General features: G+C 40.0%; 2 protein-coding genes across 2 annotated transcripts in view; both read left to right on the top strand.

Moving 5' to 3' along the window:
* LOC111671096 (segment polarity protein dishevelled homolog DVL-3-like) overlaps positions 1 to 5463 on the top strand; it is a 15308-nt gene extending 9845 nt beyond the window's left edge. Inside the window, 5 exon segments of the mRNA XM_087179803.1 lie at positions 222 to 243; positions 1420 to 1593; positions 2144 to 2311; positions 2516 to 2719; positions 4149 to 5463. Coding sequence (XP_087035929.1) covers positions 222 to 243; positions 1420 to 1593; positions 2144 to 2311; positions 2516 to 2719; positions 4149 to 4507 — 927 coding nt within the window. The 3' untranslated portion in view covers positions 4508 to 5463.
* Positions 5464 to 6176: 713 nt separating this feature from the next.
* On the top strand, positions 6177 to 19173 carry LOC111671091 (adaptor related protein complex 2 subunit mu 1). The gene is made up of 13 exons (XM_023428098.2): positions 6177 to 6335; positions 7801 to 7922; positions 12459 to 12724; positions 13322 to 13404; positions 14273 to 14278; positions 14427 to 14562; positions 15337 to 15481; positions 15804 to 15821; positions 16409 to 16528; positions 16809 to 16944; positions 17090 to 17187; positions 17404 to 17515; positions 17981 to 19173. The coding sequence occupies exons 2-13, from the start codon at positions 7849 to 7851 to the stop codon at positions 18113 to 18115; spliced, it is 1329 nt and encodes a 442-aa protein (XP_023283866.1). The 5' UTR covers positions 6177 to 6335; positions 7801 to 7848; the 3' UTR covers positions 18116 to 19173.
* The last annotated feature ends 1450 nt before the right edge of the window (positions 19174 to 20623 follow it).

Here is a 20623-nt window from a genome sequence, read left to right as displayed (position 1 = left end):
ACTGTTCGGACTATTATGATATGAGGCATAAAGTCTTATGCCATGATTTCACTTTTTTTTTTTTTTTTTAACAATTTGGAACCCCCACCTTCTGACCTCCAAAAATGCAGTAATATCACTATTTTTCTCTGGCTTGTTAGTAAATCTCGGTGTTGAGTGTGGCCCTGCCCTTTCACTGCATTCCTGCGACTTCTCTCTGTTCCAGTTTTTACTGTGCTCAGCCTCACAACTTCCATCTGCTCAGTAACTCTTGTCAAAACCAAGCTCATAACTCACAACTTTCATCCTCCCTGTAATCTTTGGAAGAACAGTTGCGTTTTTTCTTTCTTTCCGGAGAAAAACCTTTCCTCTCTCAACACAATTTCTTGGCCAAATTAATAGACATTTTTGAGGATTTTTCCTTTCAGAAAAAATTTACTTTAAATCCAAATCCTTTCCAGGCTTAAAAGAAAACAAAAAGAGAGGTTTTTGCTGCTACACCTTGCATTCCTGTCACCATTTTTAAAATGTAATGGTGCGTTTTTCATATGCTTTGAATAATTGGCCAACTGCATTATTGCCAGGAGATATTTCAAGTGCAGCTAGAGTGAAAAAATAAGAAAATAAACCTGCTATCTAAGATATCAGTGGCAGAGTTCAGGTTTCCATTTAAAAAAAAAAAAAGGCAATGCACAGTGCAATGGAGCTCGAGTCGAGTTTTGCAAAAGGTATAAATAATGTGCTATAACAACAGCTACCTTTGTTTGCTTGGTAACAAGTTAGTGGAGGCTGAAAGAGTAATATCTGGTATCACATGTACAATATTCCCAGCAGATGTTCACACCCTTTTTATTGTGTTATTATTTATACTCACGAGACATTCTGGAAAATAAAGAAATCACTCATTGAAGTGGAGGTAGATGAGGCAGAGTGAGAGGAAGTGGGAACACCAAAAAGTAAATTACAACACTTTAATCAAAATATCTAATCTTGGAATGCAATAAACCTCAGTTAAATGATATGTAAGATACAATGGTGTTCTAGGGAGGACATTTAATTCATTATGGTCAGGCTTTTGTTTGGGTTTTATCAAGACCAGCTCAGTTGTAGTCCAGTTCAAACAAAGATCAAGGCTGATCTGGTCTGATTCAGGGTCAAGACAGAACAGGGGTCAAATTACAGTCCAGACCACAGGAAACCAAATGTTATTTGTGGCAAATTCCAAAACAGACCAACATTTTTATAGTTGTACAGATAACAGTACTCAGCTGTTCTTTCATTTAAACGTTTAGAAAAAAAGAAACAGAATGTAGGTCAACAGTTTTTATATTTGTGGGAGATAAGTGTCTTTGTCCTTAAAAGAGATTCAGTGGTAAATATTTAAGATTTGAGACTGATCGGACCGGAATATTTCAACTCGGACAAGAGGATGTGGTTCAGTGCCCATGTTAACTTGTACACGTGTCCTATGATCTTTCCCAGGATTCGATGACTTCCACCTCTCCATCCACAGCGACATGGCAACAGTTGCTAAGGCCATGGCCTGCCCAGAGTCAGGTCTGGAGGTGCGGGACAGGATGTGGCTCAAGATCACCATCGCTAATGCCTTTATCGGTACGTCTATCAAAGCAGAGTGCATGGTCTAGCATTTGTTATTTCCTCCATCAGTATGCATACCCATGTCTTTTGTTATTTGCTCAGTTCAGTTTGCAGATTGGTTCTGTCATTGTTTCGCTGATGAGGACATAAAGCATCTTCTTACAATTTAGAATCATTATTTGTTTGCCTTAATCAAGCAACATGATCATCATTTTCATTTCAACAGTTTAATGACAGGTATCCTAATAATCCATGAATGCAGTTTGCCTTTTTAAATGTCAGCTAGTTTAATATGTCATAGTTGCACATTAAAGCTGTAATATTTCCAGTGCTTATTTGTTTTTGTAAAGGATCATCGTGTCAGTTGTTGCTGGCTAAGACAGGGCTGTGAACACTAAAATCAGCTGCCAAACAAATAACTGTTAAATATACTGTAGATGATTTAAATAATTATATTTAATAATAATGATATATGATAAAATAGTCTCAGGGAAGGTGTGGAATGTGATGAGCAAAACTGCAGAATTCGCGTTTCAGCATAAAATGTGCGTCTTTGTGTTGTCAGGTTCTGATGTGGTGGACTGGCTCTTCCATCATGTGGAAGGCTTTTCGGATCGCCGCGAAGCCCGTAAATATGCTAGCAACCTGCTCAAGGCCGGCTACATCCGACACACTGTCAACAAGATCACCTTCTCTGAGCAGTGTTACTACGTCTTCGGAGACCTCTGTGGCAGTAAGTGCACACTGAAATTTTCCATCAGCTAAGATCTTCTTTGAGTGTCAGCAGTAGAAACAACTCTTCATAAAGTTGAATGGTTCAGTTGTATTTCCTGCCACATCTGTACAGCGATCTATTTCAAAGGAGGACAAACATTTTCTAGAAGTTGGTGGTTACTGTGGAGGTCTAAATAACTTTTTCTTCCTCTTTCCTCCTCAGACATGACCCACTTGTCTCTCCATGACCATGATGGTTCCAGTGGAGGTGCATCAGATCAGGACACTCTGCCCCCTCTTCCCCACCCAGGGGCAGCCCCATGGCCCATGACCTTGCCCTACCAGTTCCCCATCCCTCACCCTTACGACCTGCCACAGCCCTTCCATGGTGGACCAGGCGCTGGCAGTGCAGGAAGCCAGCACAGTGGTGAGTGCAGTTTGAATATACTGTATGTGTTCATCACAAATACAGTAGATTAGTATAGAAGAATAATTAGGAGAGAAGGGGAAGTAGTAGTAGTAGTGGTCGTAGTAGAAACACTTTTAATACTATGTGCAATAATGTTAAAGTGATATTTTATCCAAAAATCTATCTTTTGAGTATTAAACACTTGCCCTTTGTGCAGACGAATGTGGCTGTCTATAGAAACCTTTCAAACAGCTGGATATTTCTTTGCTTCATTATCCATCTGTATGCTGCAAACACTATGTTGCAAACACCCAAAGTTTTCCCAAAAAATATTCAAAATACGATTCTTCTGGCAGAGCTCCAGAGTTTCCAGAAGGGCAACACAGAACCAGTGAAAAGTTGGTAAAATGATTGTAACAAACATGAATTAGTGCTAGCTACAGCTGCATTTCTTGTTTCACTTTGCACAGAGGGATTTAAAGGAATACTGCAAAATTATACCGTGTGTGACATCTTGTTTGCTGTCTTACCCAGAGCCAGATGAGAATATAAATATAGATATTATCTCCAAATCTTTCTATACAGTTATAGGTCCAGTGCAAGTTGAAATAAGCTTATTTCAAAGACTTGAAGGACACAGTCTGGCTCTGTTGAGTGAAAAACATTCCTTCCAGCAGCTCCAAAGCTACCTTATTTACATGTTGTACTTTTTGAATTGCACATGTGTAGAAATAGAAAACCAGACATTGTGGTTTTAGGAGCAGTTTACTTATGTAACTGAGATATTTACTGACCAACAACAGCTGGGCCCACTGACTGCACACAACATCTGGGATGTCCTGTTCTCATTTTACGGTTGCAAACTACGACACCTTGAATTTACTGGTGAATAATTTAGAAGCTAACAAAATACAACATGTAAATAACACAGTTTAAGATTTTTAATAGAAGATAAATGTTTCTCTTGCTTGCAATATTTGTGCTAAGCTAGAGCACCCCACACCTCTAACAGACGCAAAGAGACTAAACTGATACAGATCTTTTTATCTGTCTGTGGATTTGATGTCATATTTTGGAACAAGCATCCATTGCAATATAATGAGTTCCTTTTAATCATATAAACTGTTATGGTTTGAAAGTCATCATTATGAAGAACTTGCTTTCAAAGAAAGGAGGCTGTTTGTGGTAATAAAATGTAACTGCCTCCGGTAATAGCTGAGCTGTTTGGCTTGTGAAGGCAGTGATTTCTCCATGACCGTGTGTGCATTAGTCATGAAGCTCTCCTGAGAGTCTCCCACAAACTGGGTCAGTACTGTCTGCGTCACTTCACTGGCACCCAGATGGGAGAGAGGCTCATGTAGGTCACGCAGATTTAATTTAAAAAACTGTAACGTGCTTGTACGTCATGTTTTGATAATAATCATTGTCTCTTCTGGTGTGTCCTCAGGAAGCAGTGGTTCAAACTGCAGCAAGAATGAGGGTCGGAAGTCTGGCGGCAGCGGCAGCGAATCTGAGATCAGGAGCCACCGAGCTCCAAGCGAGCGCTCGTTGGCTCCCCCTAGTGAGCGAAGTGTCCGTAGCTCTGTCAGCCACCGCAGTGCCAATTCCCACTCAATAGCCTATGGGCCTGGCCTTGTCTATGGCCCACCTGGCCTTCCCCCCCAGCCCCCACATCTGTCTACCGCTGCACCTGGCGCCCCACCAGGCAGAGAGCTTGCCTCTGTACCCCCTGAGCTCACTGCGTCACGCCAGTCTCTGCGCATGGCGGTGGGCAATGCCGGAGAATTCTTTGTTGATGTGATGTGATGCAGGTTATAGGCTGATAACAGAGTAGCAGATTGGGCCTTTCTCATATCATTATAAGGCTGAGAAGGACAGCATGACGGGACAGGAGGGAGGGAAGATTGCAAAAGCTCTAACCCAAGGCTGTGATTCCACTTTCCTAAAAGCATAAATGGAACCAATCCTGCTGTGTATGCTGAGAGAAAATGCTCCTCCTCTCTTGTGCTTTTCTTCCTAGTTGTAGTGGCCATACTTTCTTCAGTGAAGAAACCCCCTCACTCAAGATGGAACCAAAGCGCCTTTCTCATTTTCCACTGCTCAGTGGGGAAGAGTTTGTGTGAGGACAAAAAAAGCGAGAGGGGGGGGGGGTTTGGAAACGTACAGCTGGGGAAGATGACTCAGCGCTTTTCTACATGGATGTTTTTCATTTGTTCTTCTCTTCACTCTTCCCTCCTCTCTGCCTTCCTTATCTAACATGCACTGTCCTCCCCCACCGCTGTCCACGTCAAAACTGAGAAAGAAAAAGAAGCCTCTTCCCTCCCTCTGTTCTTTCAATTCCCACTTGCTGACCTCTAACAAGAAAAAAAAAATTAAGAAATTTGAAATGAACACTAACTGTTAACCTTATTCAGACTTTTTTTTTAAATGTTTGCTTGACTTAAGAGAGAAAGGAATGGAAAAATGTATATGTAGTGCAAGAGAATTGCAGTCCTTCTTACTGTAAAAATGCATTTGTTTTATTATATCCGTAGTTGGTCACAACTAGTTTCATTTCCCATCGCTAAACATGAGCATCCAGCTTCAAGAGTCATTTTTACACTACACAGCTGCATTTTCATCTGTTAACCAGAGCATTTTCAGACTCTGTCTTGTGACAATGTATAGTGGAAAAAATTTTCTTACCATGTCTTTCACACTACTCTTTTATCAAGGAAAAAATGTCTTTTTATTTATAAATATAGTTTTATGACTTAACTTTGCTCCTCTGTGTTATGTTTTTATTTGAGTGTGTGAGCTTATGTTTGTGAAGTAGAACTATGCAGCTTAGTCTTTTTTTTCCCTCCATGGTACCTGAGGTCATATTTGCATTTAAAAGTAGTGGATTCCAGACTGTCCAGGAGCAGGAATGTGAAGGTTAGGAAATCTGGTGCACAGATGTGTGTGTGTGGGCTGTGGGTGTGTGAGAGATCAACCTGTGTACATTTGCCTCCGAACTGAATGACCCTATGCAAAATGTTCCCCGTATTTAAAGAGAGAAATAACTCCTGTTAAAGAGGCGATTTCATTCAACTTGGACAAAAAAAGAAAGAATAAAGCAAGACCACAGGCACAACCCTTAGTTTAAAGGACAAACATAAAGTAAGATATTTTCTACAATCCCACAGGGACGTTTGTTTTCTTGCTCGTATTAACTAGAGGTTTAGGTCCAGGTCAAACTCTGGAACTAGTAATGAATTCTACAGTTACTTAAGAACATCTAATAAAGCAAGCTGGATACGTGCCAACATGCTCCCAAGTCCATTTTTAAAAAAGGGGACTAGCGCACTGTGCTGCCCCTTCTAATTATTACACCCATAACCGTTAATGAACTGCCGTGAAACAAATAATTGACCATGTAGCTTATCATAACAAGGCCTGGGTGCGGTTTACACATCGCCCCAGCCGCGCCTTTTCCTGTCACAGCGGAACGGCTGTGCGTAAGGACGGCAGGTCAGCTGACAGCTATCAGAGGACCGGGAGGAAGGAGCGGAATTAGCGGGTGTGTGAACTGGGAACCTACTGGATCCTGACATAGGCTGTATCCGAAGCCAAACGGGGAACGAAGACTGGTGGCGTTCGTGAGAGAACAAGGGTAGGTTCACCAAAGTCGAGATCGTTAAGTGTTTGTCGTCAAAATAATTAAATGGAGCGCGGTAACCGTTACCGAAAGCCGGTGAAACCGTTTCTTTCGTGGGCGATGCTAATATTAGCAACGTTAGCCTCCGCTCCGCTAGCTAATGTGAAGTTAGCAGCGGCAGCTAGCATGAAAACGGAAAGAAGGTGATTTTTATCTCCAAAATAAAAGCTCACAGTATCTTATTTCTACACTTTCTTTAACGATTAAGCTTTATTGAGGTCACTCAGTGCAGTCTTCGATACTGTTGGTTTTTAAATTGGCGATAATTAACAGTAAAACATGATTAAGGGTCGTAAGACGGTCTGATTTTCTTTTCACCGGAAGCCCATTAAAATTGTGCACGGATCGACACTGGTTCGTTGAACATCGCCGAGAGCTAGCCTGCCGTTGTAAGCTAAATTAGCTAGCGACCTCTCACTCGTTCTTTTCCCCATCACTTTGATCATAGCTGAAGGTCAAGCCTCCATCAATGCTGTAGTGATTTAAGATTATTTAAAAAGAAGCGTTTCAAGTAAACCGATTGAGGAACAAATGAGAAAATATGAAAAATGTATGAACGTTAGGAAATGGCCCGACTGAGCAGACATCTTGACTTCGGCCAATAAAAGGGCGATTGGACCTGTTCAGGTCTTGAACACGGTTTACTTGGTCACGACTCGGCCATGTCTTAGTGGGGGAAATATTGTACTAATCTTGTTCTTATATTTGTTTTGTGTGCTCCCTCTGAGCTCCGTGTGTTCAAACTGTCTGGTCTCTGTCTTCGAGGAATTTCAAGCGTGTCCTTCATCCCTTGGTTTCCAGAAGCGTCATTCTTGAATGAATGCAAATTCCTATGATATGTTGGTCTAAGCCATATACGAATCCGTTGTTTAACAATTGCTCTGCATCTTGATGAATTTTATTGTCTTATGGTTTTAATCTTAGTTAGGATTTCATGTTTAGCCTAATCAGATCCAGACAGTATCTGGTAGTAAAATGCAACCCAGTAAGAGCAACAGATTTTTAGTTGGCAACCTGGTGGCACCCTGCTTCAAACTGGTGGCTGTTAATCTGCTGTTAATCTTACTATCGAAGGAAACAAGGAATTGACTGTAATGAGAGTGGTGGTAGTGGAGTCTTTTTAGCCTATATTGGAGTGGTCGTTGGGTTGGTGTATGTATATATGCACAAAACACAAATGAGTCACCACAGTGGGGCAGCTGCAGGGTTTATTCAACTGGCAATAGAGTAATGTGTGTGTGTGTGTGTGTGTTTGAGAGAGAGAGACAGAGAGTGACAGAAAAAGCGGATGTGAAGGACAAACGCTTCCCTGTACTGTTGGTCACTCCCCCACTTTTCACTGCTTTCACTTCTCTGTCACCCCCTTTTTCCTTTCCCCGTTTCCTTCCTGCAATCTCTTGCTCCATTTCTCTCATCCCAGGCGGGGTTTGGTTTCGCCATGGCCAGTTGGGACTGAGAAGCAGCCACAATGATTGGAGGTCTGTTCATCTACAACCACAAGGGGGAGGTCCTCATCTCCCGGGTCTACCGAGATGACATCGGGTACGTTTCACAGGAGGAAAGCTACTGTAAAATTTTGGGAGACATTGGTCAGTCAGATGGTCCTGATCCAGTGGGGGTTGGACAGGTTGGGGTTGATCCTGAAGGGATGAGAAAGGATTATGTCCCTCTTCCTAGATAAGAAGTTCACATTTGTCTTGTTTTGTTATTTTCTCTAAAAATGTGTTTGGGGGGGGGGGGCCCAATATAGGATTAAATTTAGTACAGTGCTACCAACTGTTAGATAAGATGATGATTTGGTATAATTAGAATAAAACTATCATAAAATACATGTTTATGAATACAAAACATAAAGTAATATTCACTGATTCTCCCAGAATAAAAAAAAAAAAAAAAACAAGTGATCACAATTAGAATACAATTATGCACAACCAGGAAAAATAATTCCCTCATTCACTCTTTCCCATCTTGTATGAGGTAATGATTTGGTTCAGTTGTGCTTATCAAACCACACCTATGTAAAAGATTTGGTGCAGCCATTTGAAAAGCTCTCACAAACTGACCCTAAGTGTTGATACAAAACAAGACACTAATTGTTACCCTATGGAGCAGAGGCACTGATAGGAAGTATTTCTATCCTCATCATTGGCAGCCACATCTTTTAATTTTCCCAATATTGTAACGGCATGGCAGTGATGAAATGCTTTAACTGCAATACTTTCAGTCAAGCAGCATATTTTGGCTATTACCTACCCATGCATACACATTTAGTTCATCAGCATTCCTTGGGCACATTGATGTTAAATATACAGTATAATAAATGGTAAACGGTTTTATCACCTGAAGTCTATACTAAGGTCAGAACAAGATATACAGCATGGATTTATCACAAAAAATTGTTTTTGCAGATTCAAAACATAGTGGAATCTCAAATTTGTATGTAGGCTATTCAGCAAATTGTCTAAAGATTTTCATAGAAAGAAGCGTGGCTGTTGGCAGATTATCTTCAAGTAAGACATGGAATTTGTGAGTCCTCCATCATTGCCACACTGGATTAATTCATTCATTCACATTGTAACACTCACAAAAACCTGAGTGCCCCCACCTCTAATACAAAATTGGAACGGAAAGCTATCATTAATGGGTAAGTGTGCATGTCTCCTGTCTTCAACTTTGACAGTTGGTCATAGTCCTTATAGTCCATAGTCGATGTTCGGAGTGAAACATGGTTTCTGCAAATTAACTTTTTGAGCTTTAAAAAATAATTAAAATACTTCAATGATATAAAGAAAATGGAGTAGATGTGGAATCAATAATTGCCTGGATGGAAATAACACTGTTGTATCAGTATCATTGGGCTGTAATGGTTAAACAGCTGACATAGGAGCCTTTACAACGCTGCTGAAGAGCTGGTGAAAAGGAAATTGTTCCCTTTGTATATGATGGACGAATAAAAACAAGGCTGAGTCATATCCAGAGTAGACTGTGGTGTAGCCATGTTGTAAAAAATGTGCGTCAAGGTTTTTGTACTTCTCATATGTCAGGTTAAAGGATACATCCATATAGACTTACATGTATCAAATGGTATGTTACAGACAGGAAGTCAGCGCTGTGGCTAGAAGAATATAATATATATTTTGAAAATCTGACTTTTGTACTGTCTGTCTTTCTTCCTTCCCTTTTCAACACTTGTTACTTGTTTGTTTGTGATACACTGTTGATGTGCAGTTATCAGGTCTCCATGCTTGCACCCAATTATCACCCGCTGTTTTGCATAAGCCCAGACAAATCATTTGGATTGAGGTCAGAGTAGGAAGTTTGCTGGAACAGACGCCAGCCCGTCAAGTACCGAGAGGGCACAAAGGTAGAAACAGATTGCCTAGTGCTCTCATAGTGTCCTTTATATGGGCACACATCAGTAATGCTGGGTCAGTATTTCTTGTGCAAACCCTCAAAGAATTTTTAGAGGTTTTATCTCAAACATTTTTGCTGTAGTTGTAGGAATACATGCACAGTGAAGACAATGGAAAAGGGCAGAAACAGGATGGTATGTGTTGGATATCACAGCTCCTCAGTGTGACATGTTGCGTCAGCAAATAGAGCCACTGAGACATCGTTTAAAAGTCTGTTTGAATTAGATGTGTCCAAGGTCTGCAGGTTTGTTTAAATGACGTGAAAACTGCACGAGGATCCCTTCCATCTTTTGTCCTGTCTCTTGTGGTTGCTTAATTTTTAATCATTGCTCCTTTCGTGTCTAACAGTAGCACAAATACAGTATAGCTGCTTGCCTCTGCCTGTTCAGAAGCAGCACAATGTGTACTACAGAACAGCACTGAACCCTTCATAACCACAGCTGATTTTCCTTAAAGGTGCAAAACAAGGAAACCATCATTCTTTAGGACTAGTTTTAAGGAGAGTTTTCATATTATTTTTTCAGCAGAAAAACAGAAAAAAACTAATTTTTTGGTCTTGTCCACACATTTCCACTGTGGTCATTTTTCTTCACATCACCAGCATCAGTTGCTTTTGGTGATTTTCTCTGTGGCTGCAGCAGTGCAGAGTAAACCAGACATATTATGTTGCTCTAATTTCTGCAGTATGTGTGCTGTAATATTGTGTTAACAGCTATGGTACCCACATTTAGAGTTTTTAGTCACAACTGAAATAGAAATTTATCCACTTGAAATAGCTGTTATAGAGTGGTGTAGATTAATAACTTGACACACTGTTATGACTATAACACACAACATTGATTAAAGAGCAAGCTAATGCTGCTAACCTTTCCTCAGCATACTCGGTTACAAAGATAGCGTCATAATAAACACCATGTTACTCACTCTGTCTGTGTACATAATGCACGAAAATGTCTCTTGTGCATTTTTGTCTCTTTCCTCCCCTTTTACTTCATCCTTGTTTCCTCTTTATCCTCTGTATCACCATTTTCCTCCATCTGTCCATCTTGGCCCCTGTAGGAATAGGTAAGAGACGCTCCAACGTATCAAGCATGACCCTTCCCTCTCATGGCCACCGATCAATGACCCCCCCCCGAAACCCTAAACTGCATGCACATTGATTCCACAGTCAACTTCCTCAGAGCATGAGTCACCTGTCATGACATTACAGCTTAAATAAGCCCCCAGCTACTGAAATACAAAAGCCAAATCAAATCAGAGCCAAAGAATTCAGCCACTATCAGAATATTGAATACTGTTGCTCACTATCAGCGCTACCCAATGCCTAAGCATGTAGTCTGAGCATGGAATATGACTGATAATTAAGTCCTCTCATCTTTTATTTCTACCGTGATTTTTCACATAGAAATTGAGAGATGTTTTTAGATCATTTAAGATTCATTTTTTTGAGGTCTCATTTGTAGAAGTGGTTCTTGAATTAAGTAACTTAAACTGGAGTTAACAGCTTTAACTAAATGCTGTTTAATACCATGTCAAAGAAAATGTTTCCGTATTTTTTTTTGGTGGAGAAGGTGCTAATACTTGTTAGTTGTGAAATAGCAGCAGCTTAATGGGCGAGGCAGACATCATGGCAGCCTCCTAGACTGATATATTGTACCTTTGTCCTAATGGGCGCTCAGCATTTACCACCTTGAATCCCTAAACATGCAAACATGGGTGTTGATGTTTTGCAGACGTTGTAGGCGTTGCATCTTCCAACATTTGTTATATCAACAAACGAGGCTGCCAACTGTATGTGTCTGGTCCATTAGTTTTTCATGGTACCATTCAGAAATAGGCTATAAAAAGTTGTACTTTCAGCCGGGTTATACGTCTAAAAGGGCAGATGCACAGTTGTTTAGATATTGGTAAGTTTGCAGTTGCCTGGAATTAGACCTCAAGATGTTCTCAGACATTACTCAGTAGGATTTGGTAGTCTTGTCAGAGCGTGTTGCATCCTCTGCACTAAGCCCTGTTATTTATAAATCCACATTAATCAGGGCTGAGTTTCCCCGAAGCATCGTGGCAATAAGCTAAGGTATATGTTTCTTATTTGTTTTCAGTAGAACAGAATTCAAATGTAATTTAAAGGGCCTTTTTAAGCATTTAAAAAAAAATAAAAAAATAAAAAAAAATAAAGAATTAAATCAAATTAAGATCATGATTATAATCGTAGTTAAAAATCTTTTGTTCCCATGGGGTCCAGGTAATTATGATGCTGTTGCCTGGTTGTCCACCTAAACCTTTCTCTCTCCCTCCTGGTAATTATTATGATTTACACAAAACAACCCTCCTTTTCTCCCTCTAAATACACCAACTCGAAGGTGTCCTTTTGTAGTTGGTTAGAAAATGGTTTGATAATTGCTCATTCCTTGAAATGGGTGGATATGTTGTTGAGGTCTGAAGGTGTTATTTATTTTGAGTACAGTGCAGAACTGGGTATCAAGCTCAAGTTATTCTGCAGCATTTTCACATGATGTCAGAGGGTGGGATAGTGTTAACAACAGTCTGAATGTTATGTAAAAGCCTGGAACAACTCTTTCAACTCCTCTTTTTTTGTCTTGTTTTTTTTTCCTCCCTCTCTCTCTCTTTCTCTCTCGCTCTCTCCTTCTTCCTCACATCCCAGGCGTAACGCGGTGGATGCGTTCCGTGTGAACGTGATTCACGCCCGGCAGCAGGTTCGATCCCCCGTGACCAACATTGCCCGTACCAGCTTCTTCCATGTCAAGCGCTCCAACATCTGGTTGGCGGCAGTCACCAAGCAGAATGTCAACGCTGCCATGGTGTTTGAGTTCCTTTACAAGATGTGTGACGTCATGACGGCCTATTTTGGCAAGATCAGCGAAGAGAACATCAAGAACAACTTTGTGCTCATCTACGAGCTGCTGGATGGTAGGAGACGATATTACTAATGTTGGTGTGTGGAATGGGTTACATTGTCCAAAATATAATGACATCAGTTGGAGAACTGGGCAGCTCTAGAGCAGATAGAATCAAGGCCAGATTATTTTATGTCGCGTATTTATAGATACAGATGGAAAAACATCATTCTCATACTGTATACATAATTATGATGGTCGGTTGTTGTATTAACCGTTCTGAAGGAGCCCCCGAAAAGAAAATGTTGTGAAGTGGCAGCATTCTATCTAAAATGTCTGGCATGTAAACATCAAAGTGTCCAATATTTAATGAACTCAAAGTCGTCATTAGTTTAGCAGTGATCCGACTGAAGTAAAGTAGCAGAAGTGTATTTAGCGTGAATGACTGCAACAAGAGTCTGGTATGAATTGGTCAAATGCAGGTTGAACTTGGCTTCAACCTTTGTGTTAATTAAACACAAAGTTTGCGTTCGTCCTCCGAGAGAGAGTTGTATTAACATAATGTGTCACTCAGTCAGCGTCGGTTCTTTCTATCGCTACGTGTCCCAGTTTCTCTTGTTACCCATCTTATCTCTTACAGACAGTTATCGCTTTGTGTTTGTTCATACAGAGATCCTGGACTTTGGCTACCCCCAGAACTCAGAGACCGGAGCTCTGAAGACCTTCATCACCCAGCAGGGCATTAAGGGACAGGTCAGTACAACAAGTGTAGACTCAAATCTAATGATGAAATGTTAGATTGACAGAATAAGGACCTACACTCCTCTTATCAGTTTATTAGGTACACATAGATAAAACTAATGCAGTCTAATACACCATTGCAATAAATCTTAACCTTCATGAAGGTTAGAATATTGAGTTTATGTTGAAACCATTTAATTCAACTTTATGGCCATTTTGGAGGCGGTAGTTTGTAATGTTAATGCTTTTCAATTGCATTATACTGTGATTTATACATATAACTGAGGGTAGACTACATACACTATTAGAAAAACCTCTCAGTATGAGTCAGTACCTGGAGAATCACAAGTGATAGATGGGTAATAAATACATTGTATTATTGAGATGTCCTGAGCTGATTTGCTTGATCAAGACATTTTTATGAGATCGGTATAAATTCTCTTTCCAGTCCTTTTGTTTATTATAATCCATGAATAGCAGCTGTCAAAAACACTCAACAATACATTACACTGGAACCTTCTCCTTAATGCAAAGCACTGCTAGCGCAACAAGCAGTAACTAACAGTGTGATTACATGATATCCAGTGGCTACAGTGGATACAAAATATTGCATTGAACTGTTTACACAATTTTGATAGAAGGCCTCCTTTAGCCTAAGTGTGCACTATTATTATGTAGCAATATATAGATGCATGATTAGGAAATCTTTAATGTAATGGCATGGATTGGATGCAAAAAAAAATGTATTGGCACCTTTCTGCTTTATGTATAAATATATGTATGGTTATTGTGTGATTAACTAAAAGTAACATTGAAATTAAATACATTTTCTATCTTTTTCTCTCATTCTCTCCTGAAACTCCGGTCTTGGACATTTCAGCACCAGGTAACACAACACGCTGAGTTTCTAGCTCAGGAAATTCATTTTACCCATGTGCCTGTAGTGCTAATGACCCTTTCATCGTGGCCTTGCTTTTGTCAGCCTGCCCTCTCCTTTTGTCAGTAGTGATACAGTTTCTCTCCCTGTCTCCCAGACAAAAGAGGAGCAGTCTCAGATCACCAGCCAGGTGACGGGGCAGATTGGCTGGCGTCGTGAGGGCATCAAGTATCGCCGCAATGAGCTTTTCCTGGACGTACTGGAGAGTGTCAACCTGCTCATGTCACCGCAAGGTCTGTTCATATGGCCTCAGAAAACTGAGTGGTGACTGCTGACGAGTGGTTTAGAGACATTTTATCATTTAGAACAAGTTCAGAGCGTTGTGTTTTTAGTTCTCCTATAATAAATACATATTGGTCCATATGTTTCCATATATTTATCATATGTAGACCTGGAGAGTCTGAACATGAAACATTTATTGTCAGAGCTAGTGCCTCCACACCATCTCCACTAATAATTAGGCTAATAAAGAGTCAGTTTAGTAACGGCTGAGGGGCTTTTGATAATATCACACAATCCTATAAAATTGCAGATGATCAGATTTCTATTTTTATGAGCAGTTTGAGGACTTCTCCTCCATGTTGGCATTGATATTGAGTTTGAAAGTTCATTCTTGCCCTTGGAAACATTATTTGACAAAACAATCTCACCACAGTCCATTTAGTGGCTTTTCTGGTGCTTTAGATCATATTGCACATCTTACTCAGCAGATGCAGCTAGAGGGAGTTTACAGTTTCAGCTCCAGATAAAAAGAAATACGTGCTTCTCAATCAGGAATGATTCACAATATAGGGCTTTTTGAGTTGGCGTTGAAAAAAAAAAAATACTCATGATTTACTCATTACTCAATACTCTTTTTTTTTTTTTTTTTTTAATATCATAATTGCTCTTAGGTTGACATTTGGATCTTAATTTTATTTTAAAGGAGAGCTGAGAGTTGAGCAGAATTAGGCTGCACAACACAAAAAAATGAAAAATAAAAGTGTTTCTTTCCTTCCCCTCTCTAGGCCAGGTCCTGAGCGCCCATGTGTCGGGCCGAGTAGTGATGAAGAGCTACCTGAGTGGAATGCCTGAGTGTAAATTTGGCATGAACGACAAGATCGTTATCGACAAGCAGGGCAAGGGAGGAGCATCTGATGACGCAGGGAAGAGGTGAGCGACACAGCAAAGAAGGGTCAGCAGTCAGCAAGTTGAAAAGCTAAAATCAACCATATTTTGACTACAAAGCTGAAAAGCATTGAGATAATCTGCATTTTTAGTTTCGCTATTGAGAGTGGTGCTTTATACCCTGATGAGGTAAATTCATTGTTGAGTTAAAGTTTAAGACACCACCTTGTCTGTTAGCCCCCTGTCTGTTTGAGTGTTGTCTTGTTTACAACAAGACAGGCTTTACAATTTATTTTTAATTTTTCTTTCCTTTGGATGCATCTCTCCTTTCTTTCCCTCTCTTTCTTTTCTATGTGCTGTACCTCAGTGATTTAGGGGGAGGAAGGTACTGTACTGACAAGAGTCCTCACCCTTTGCCAACTCAACACACACACACACACACACACACACACACACACACACACACACACACACACACACCTGTCTTGTCTAAGCCCTTTAGCACATTAAGAACCTAAACACCTAAACATCCCAGTCACTGTTGCTCACCACACACTCAATACAAATCACTCAATATCAATATCATGCCCGGTGGTTGTTTCCCTCTTTTTGTAGAATTGTTGGTTTGTTTTATTTCCCCACACCTTCCTGCTTGACTTTTAACCCTTTACCCAAACACCTAACTGAAATTGTGTTGATTTTTTTTTCCTTTTTTATGTTTTTAATTTTTTATTTGTAAATTGCTGAATAGTTACATTAACCTCAACCGGGCTCATGTCTTGCTACTAGCAGTCAATTGTGTTCCTACATGTACTCATATGTTGATGTTCCTTTTTTAATCATGGGCATTAATTGAGGGAGAGTAGTAGTTTTATCTTTTGGAGATTGAGTATCATGATTTTTAATATTTGATTCTTAATAAATAAGAGGACTAACAGTCTTTCCTCTGTGATGTGTTTTCTCTCCCGGCAGCGGGAAGCAGTCCATAGCCATCGATGACTGCACTTTCCATCAGTGTGTGCGCCTCAGTAAGTTTGACTCGGAGCGTAGCATCAGCTTCATCCCCCCCGATGGAGAATATGAGCTCATGAGGTCAGTAGATGGATGTTTGAAATCTTGTCAGAATGTGACAGAAAAGGGTGGGAGGTCTCACGACATGACTGACACTTATTCAAATTTAAAAGAATGCCATATACAGTAGTTTGTATGTACATGGATTATTCAACTTTGAATTACATTTTTAGTTTAGAAAAATGAATGAGAAAGGAATTGATGAACAGTGAAACAAATTGACCTGAGGAAGTCTTTGTGCTTTATAAAATGCCTTATTTTTGTGAAATGAACTTTTTTCCTCCCTCCTCCGTCATTGCAGGTATCGCACCACTAAGGACATCATCCTGCCATTCAGGGTTATTCCTCTGGTCCGGGAGGTGGGTCGCACTAAACTGGAGGTTAAGGTCGTCATCAAGTCCAACTTCAAACCCTCGCTGCTGGCTCAGAAGATCGAGGTGAGATCTCATCAAAGTCAAGCTGGTGATAAATGCAAACTGCCGAAACCTGAGCAAAACAAAATCAAAATCTCTTCTGCAAATATCTGTTTGAAGTTTGGTTGCTTTCACATTCAAAGTTTTAATTCCATTATCAACTACACAGGTTCGTATCCCAACACCCCTGAACACCAGCGGCGTGCAGGTGATTTGTATGAAGGGAAAAGCCAAGTACAAGGCCAGTGAGAACGCCATCGTGTGGAAGTGAGTTGTAGCTCCACCCGTATATTACAACATACAAGCAAATTCCCTTTTTATGCCGTCTGTGTCGGGTTAATGATTAACAACATCTTCCCTTTTGTCTGTTTGTTTAACTTCCTTGTCACACACAGACTGTCCTCTTTTCTTTTGTAACCCTTTTTAAACTATGCAACATTTATAAAGCTTCCTGTGTGTGTGTGTGTGTGTGTGTGTGTGTAGGATCAAACGCATGGCTGGGATGAAAGAGTCTCAGATCAGCGCTGAGATCGAGCTTCTGCCCACCAACGATAAGAAGAAATGGGCCAGGCCTCCCATCTCTATGAACTTTGAGGTGAGAATACATTAATGCTTTACAGTCTCTGCCTTTCTCTCAAGCTCTCTCACACACACACACACACACACACAGCTCAGTCTTTCTGATTAAAACTGAAGTTGATTGTTTTTCCAAATCTCAGACAGTGTGTCCCTCCTGTATCATTCAGTCACATGTATGTTGAATAGAAGATATTGTCTGTTGCATTTTTCTAAAATCCAGTGCACAAATGTTTAACTTGTGTCCATTGTGAGATATTGTTTGCTAAATGCATAGCTGAACAGAACTTTGTACAGAGTTGGCAGACAGACAAATGGACTATGGATTAAATGTGATCCCAGTATCAGTAAAATCACATGTCACTGATACCTTGTACACAGACTTCCTGCCCAGAGCTGGCTTGCATTTCCACAGAAAACAGTGTGGCCTTTATCTCCCGGCATGCCCTGACACATCCTGACTGTCTTCCTCTTGTCTCTGCAGGTTCCTTTCGCACCGTCTGGTCTGAAGGTGCGCTACTTGAAGGTGTTTGAGTCCAAGCTCAACTACAGTGACCACGACGTCATCAAATGGGTGCGGTACATCGGCCGCTCCGGCATCTACGAAACACGCTGCTAAAGTTCAACCCCCACCAGGCAGCGAACTGACCACTTTCCTCCCATCTATCCTGATAAAAAAAATTTTACTTCTCCCTCTTCCTACTTTGTCTCTCTCCTCCCCTCAATCCTTATAGCTTCTCTCATACATCCCCTCCCACCAACCTCACCCCTTCCTAACTAGGTGTTGGAGATTGAATTTACATCATTAAAAAAAAGTAAATATGGTATAATGCACAGATATATGCAAATGTGAATCATTGTATCGTATATATCTCGTAGTGATGAGTAAACCTGTAAACCAACTGGTGTCTGAAAGAAAAAGACAAGTGATGCAGGGGGGGACCAGGGGGAGAGGACTGGAGACACCTTGGTGTCTTTGCGGGTTGCTTTGTTGCGTTTATTCAGTGTTACTGTTCGATTATCTACTCTCCAGTTACTTTAGAAGTTCCAGATGTAGTTATCCCTGCGAAGATGATGTGTAGCTGTTGTGGTTAATAATGAATCCTGGTAATAGTTCCTATATATGAGCTTCTGTCTCAGTAGAGTCTGCCCTTCTGGAGATACTGTTCTGTTGTGAACTGACTGATATTTGATTTGTGTTTTTGGGAATGGTCATTTGGATCTCGGTTACTTTCTCTTTGCCACTCAGCAGGATGAGAGAGTAAAATTGTTAAACTTACAAAGTCTCTTAATTGGTAGTTGGGAATTCACAATAACTGAGCTGTTTTTGTACTTTCTGGAGAGTGTGTTGTTTTTTCCCCTGCTACCTTTCCACCATTACTTTTACCAGCATTTAGCAAGTAAAGTCAAAGTAAAGTTAGAAGTGAAAAGAAGGAACATTCCATACAGTTTAGAGGTTTGACCATCATCCTTATCAGGAGTTGTGACTCAAATGTCCTGTTTTTTAAGCACTAAGATCAACTATGTCACACTATTTTGATTCAAAGATCAGGCCCTGGGAGTGTGTTTGCAGTGAGGTTAGGTCTCCCCCTGGTGTTTACCTCGTCAGTGTCTGCTTCTTCATGTTTGTAGCCCTGGTGACCGTTCTGTCCAATAAAATCTGACTATGTAACCAAACCTGCTTCCCTCTCTGTGTGTTTTCATTTGATTGATATGACTGTTGGTTGTCTAAATTCTATTTTATCACTGTTTTATGGAGGATTTGTTTCAATATTATGTGTGAACAGGTCAACAATCCGTGTGTAAATGTGTAATCTGTAAATATAAAACACCTTCCACAAATACAAAAATGATCTATGAATACATTCAATTAATTTACAAATAAATGAAAAGCATCTTCCTAACATTTACTACAAACAGACATTTGTGAATCAATTTTCTATTTGTGAAGCAAAAAAGCATTTGTGGATCTCAATTCTACACTTGTGGATTTCAATTTTACACAGTTTTGAAACAAACTTAACGCCAGTTTGAATAAAAGTCGACTTGTATCACTTGGCCCATATACAAATCAAACACTTCAAGTTTCATGAACGTTTCTAGACCTTTCCAGATTTTTACATTAGTGTGTATGTGGCAGAATGTTCCCAGCTAAAGTGAGTGACGTCACAGAGTGGAGAGAAGTTGTTCAACTGCTCTGAAAGGTTTCTGTTGAGCTCGTCCTCACAGCCGCAAAGTTTCCAATAACATTAAATACTGCATATTGCAGTAGATCTTTGTGTCATTATGCCCTGGTAAAACAAGCAGCTGCCACTGCCCCAGTAAACCAAACAAGTGACAAGGAAGTGACGTCCTAACTGATGACCTGCCTTGATGAGAGGACTGACTGCAGATTGCATTTTCATTTTGACCCCAAAAGAGTATAGTGGCTTGTAAATGTATGCAATGGACTGTGGGCGCTGTTTGTTTATTGTATTTGAATATTGCCACTGTAGAGCAGGTTAAGACTTAATTGTCAATAGCTTCTCAATTTGTATTTTAATATGGTCATAGAACGCCCATGAGTATGTGAAAATGAAAATGCAGAGTGGATTATTGCATTTTCTTTTTATTTATTTATTTATTTTTACTTTGCTGGGCTGAAGAGAAGCACGAGACCCGGTATGCTAACTGGGCACCTCACAGGTGGTATGTTGCGGTTTGCTGGGGCAGCAACATGTACTCATGGTACAAGGAGACTGGACAGGCTGGTAGGTATAAACCGTCATAGTATAGTAAGGCATGAAAACGTCAAAAAAAAGTCATAGTATGGTAAGGAATAAGAACGTCAAAAAACGTTATAGTATAGTAAGGCATAAAAATGTCATAAATCGTCAAATTATAATAAGGCATTAAAATTTCATAGTATAGTAAGGCATAAAAATATCATAAAACGTAAAATTATAATAAGTCATTAAAATATCAAAAAACGTTATAGTATAGTAAGGCATAAAAACGTCATAGTATAATAAGGTATAAAAACGTCAAAAAACGTCATAGTGTAATAAGGCATAAAAACGTCAAAAACGTCAAATTATAATAAGGCATTAAAATGTCATAGTATAGTAAGGCATAAAAATATCATAAA

This window comes from Seriola lalandi, unplaced genomic scaffold (assembly GCF_002814215.2).
Source record: "Seriola lalandi dorsalis isolate HSWRI2012SDOR001 ecotype SW California unplaced genomic scaffold, Sedor1 jcf7180002054866, whole genome shotgun sequence".
Taxonomy (NCBI): Eukaryota; Metazoa; Chordata; class Actinopteri; order Carangiformes; family Carangidae; genus Seriola; species Seriola lalandi.
This window is presented reverse-complemented; position numbering and strand designations above follow the sequence as displayed.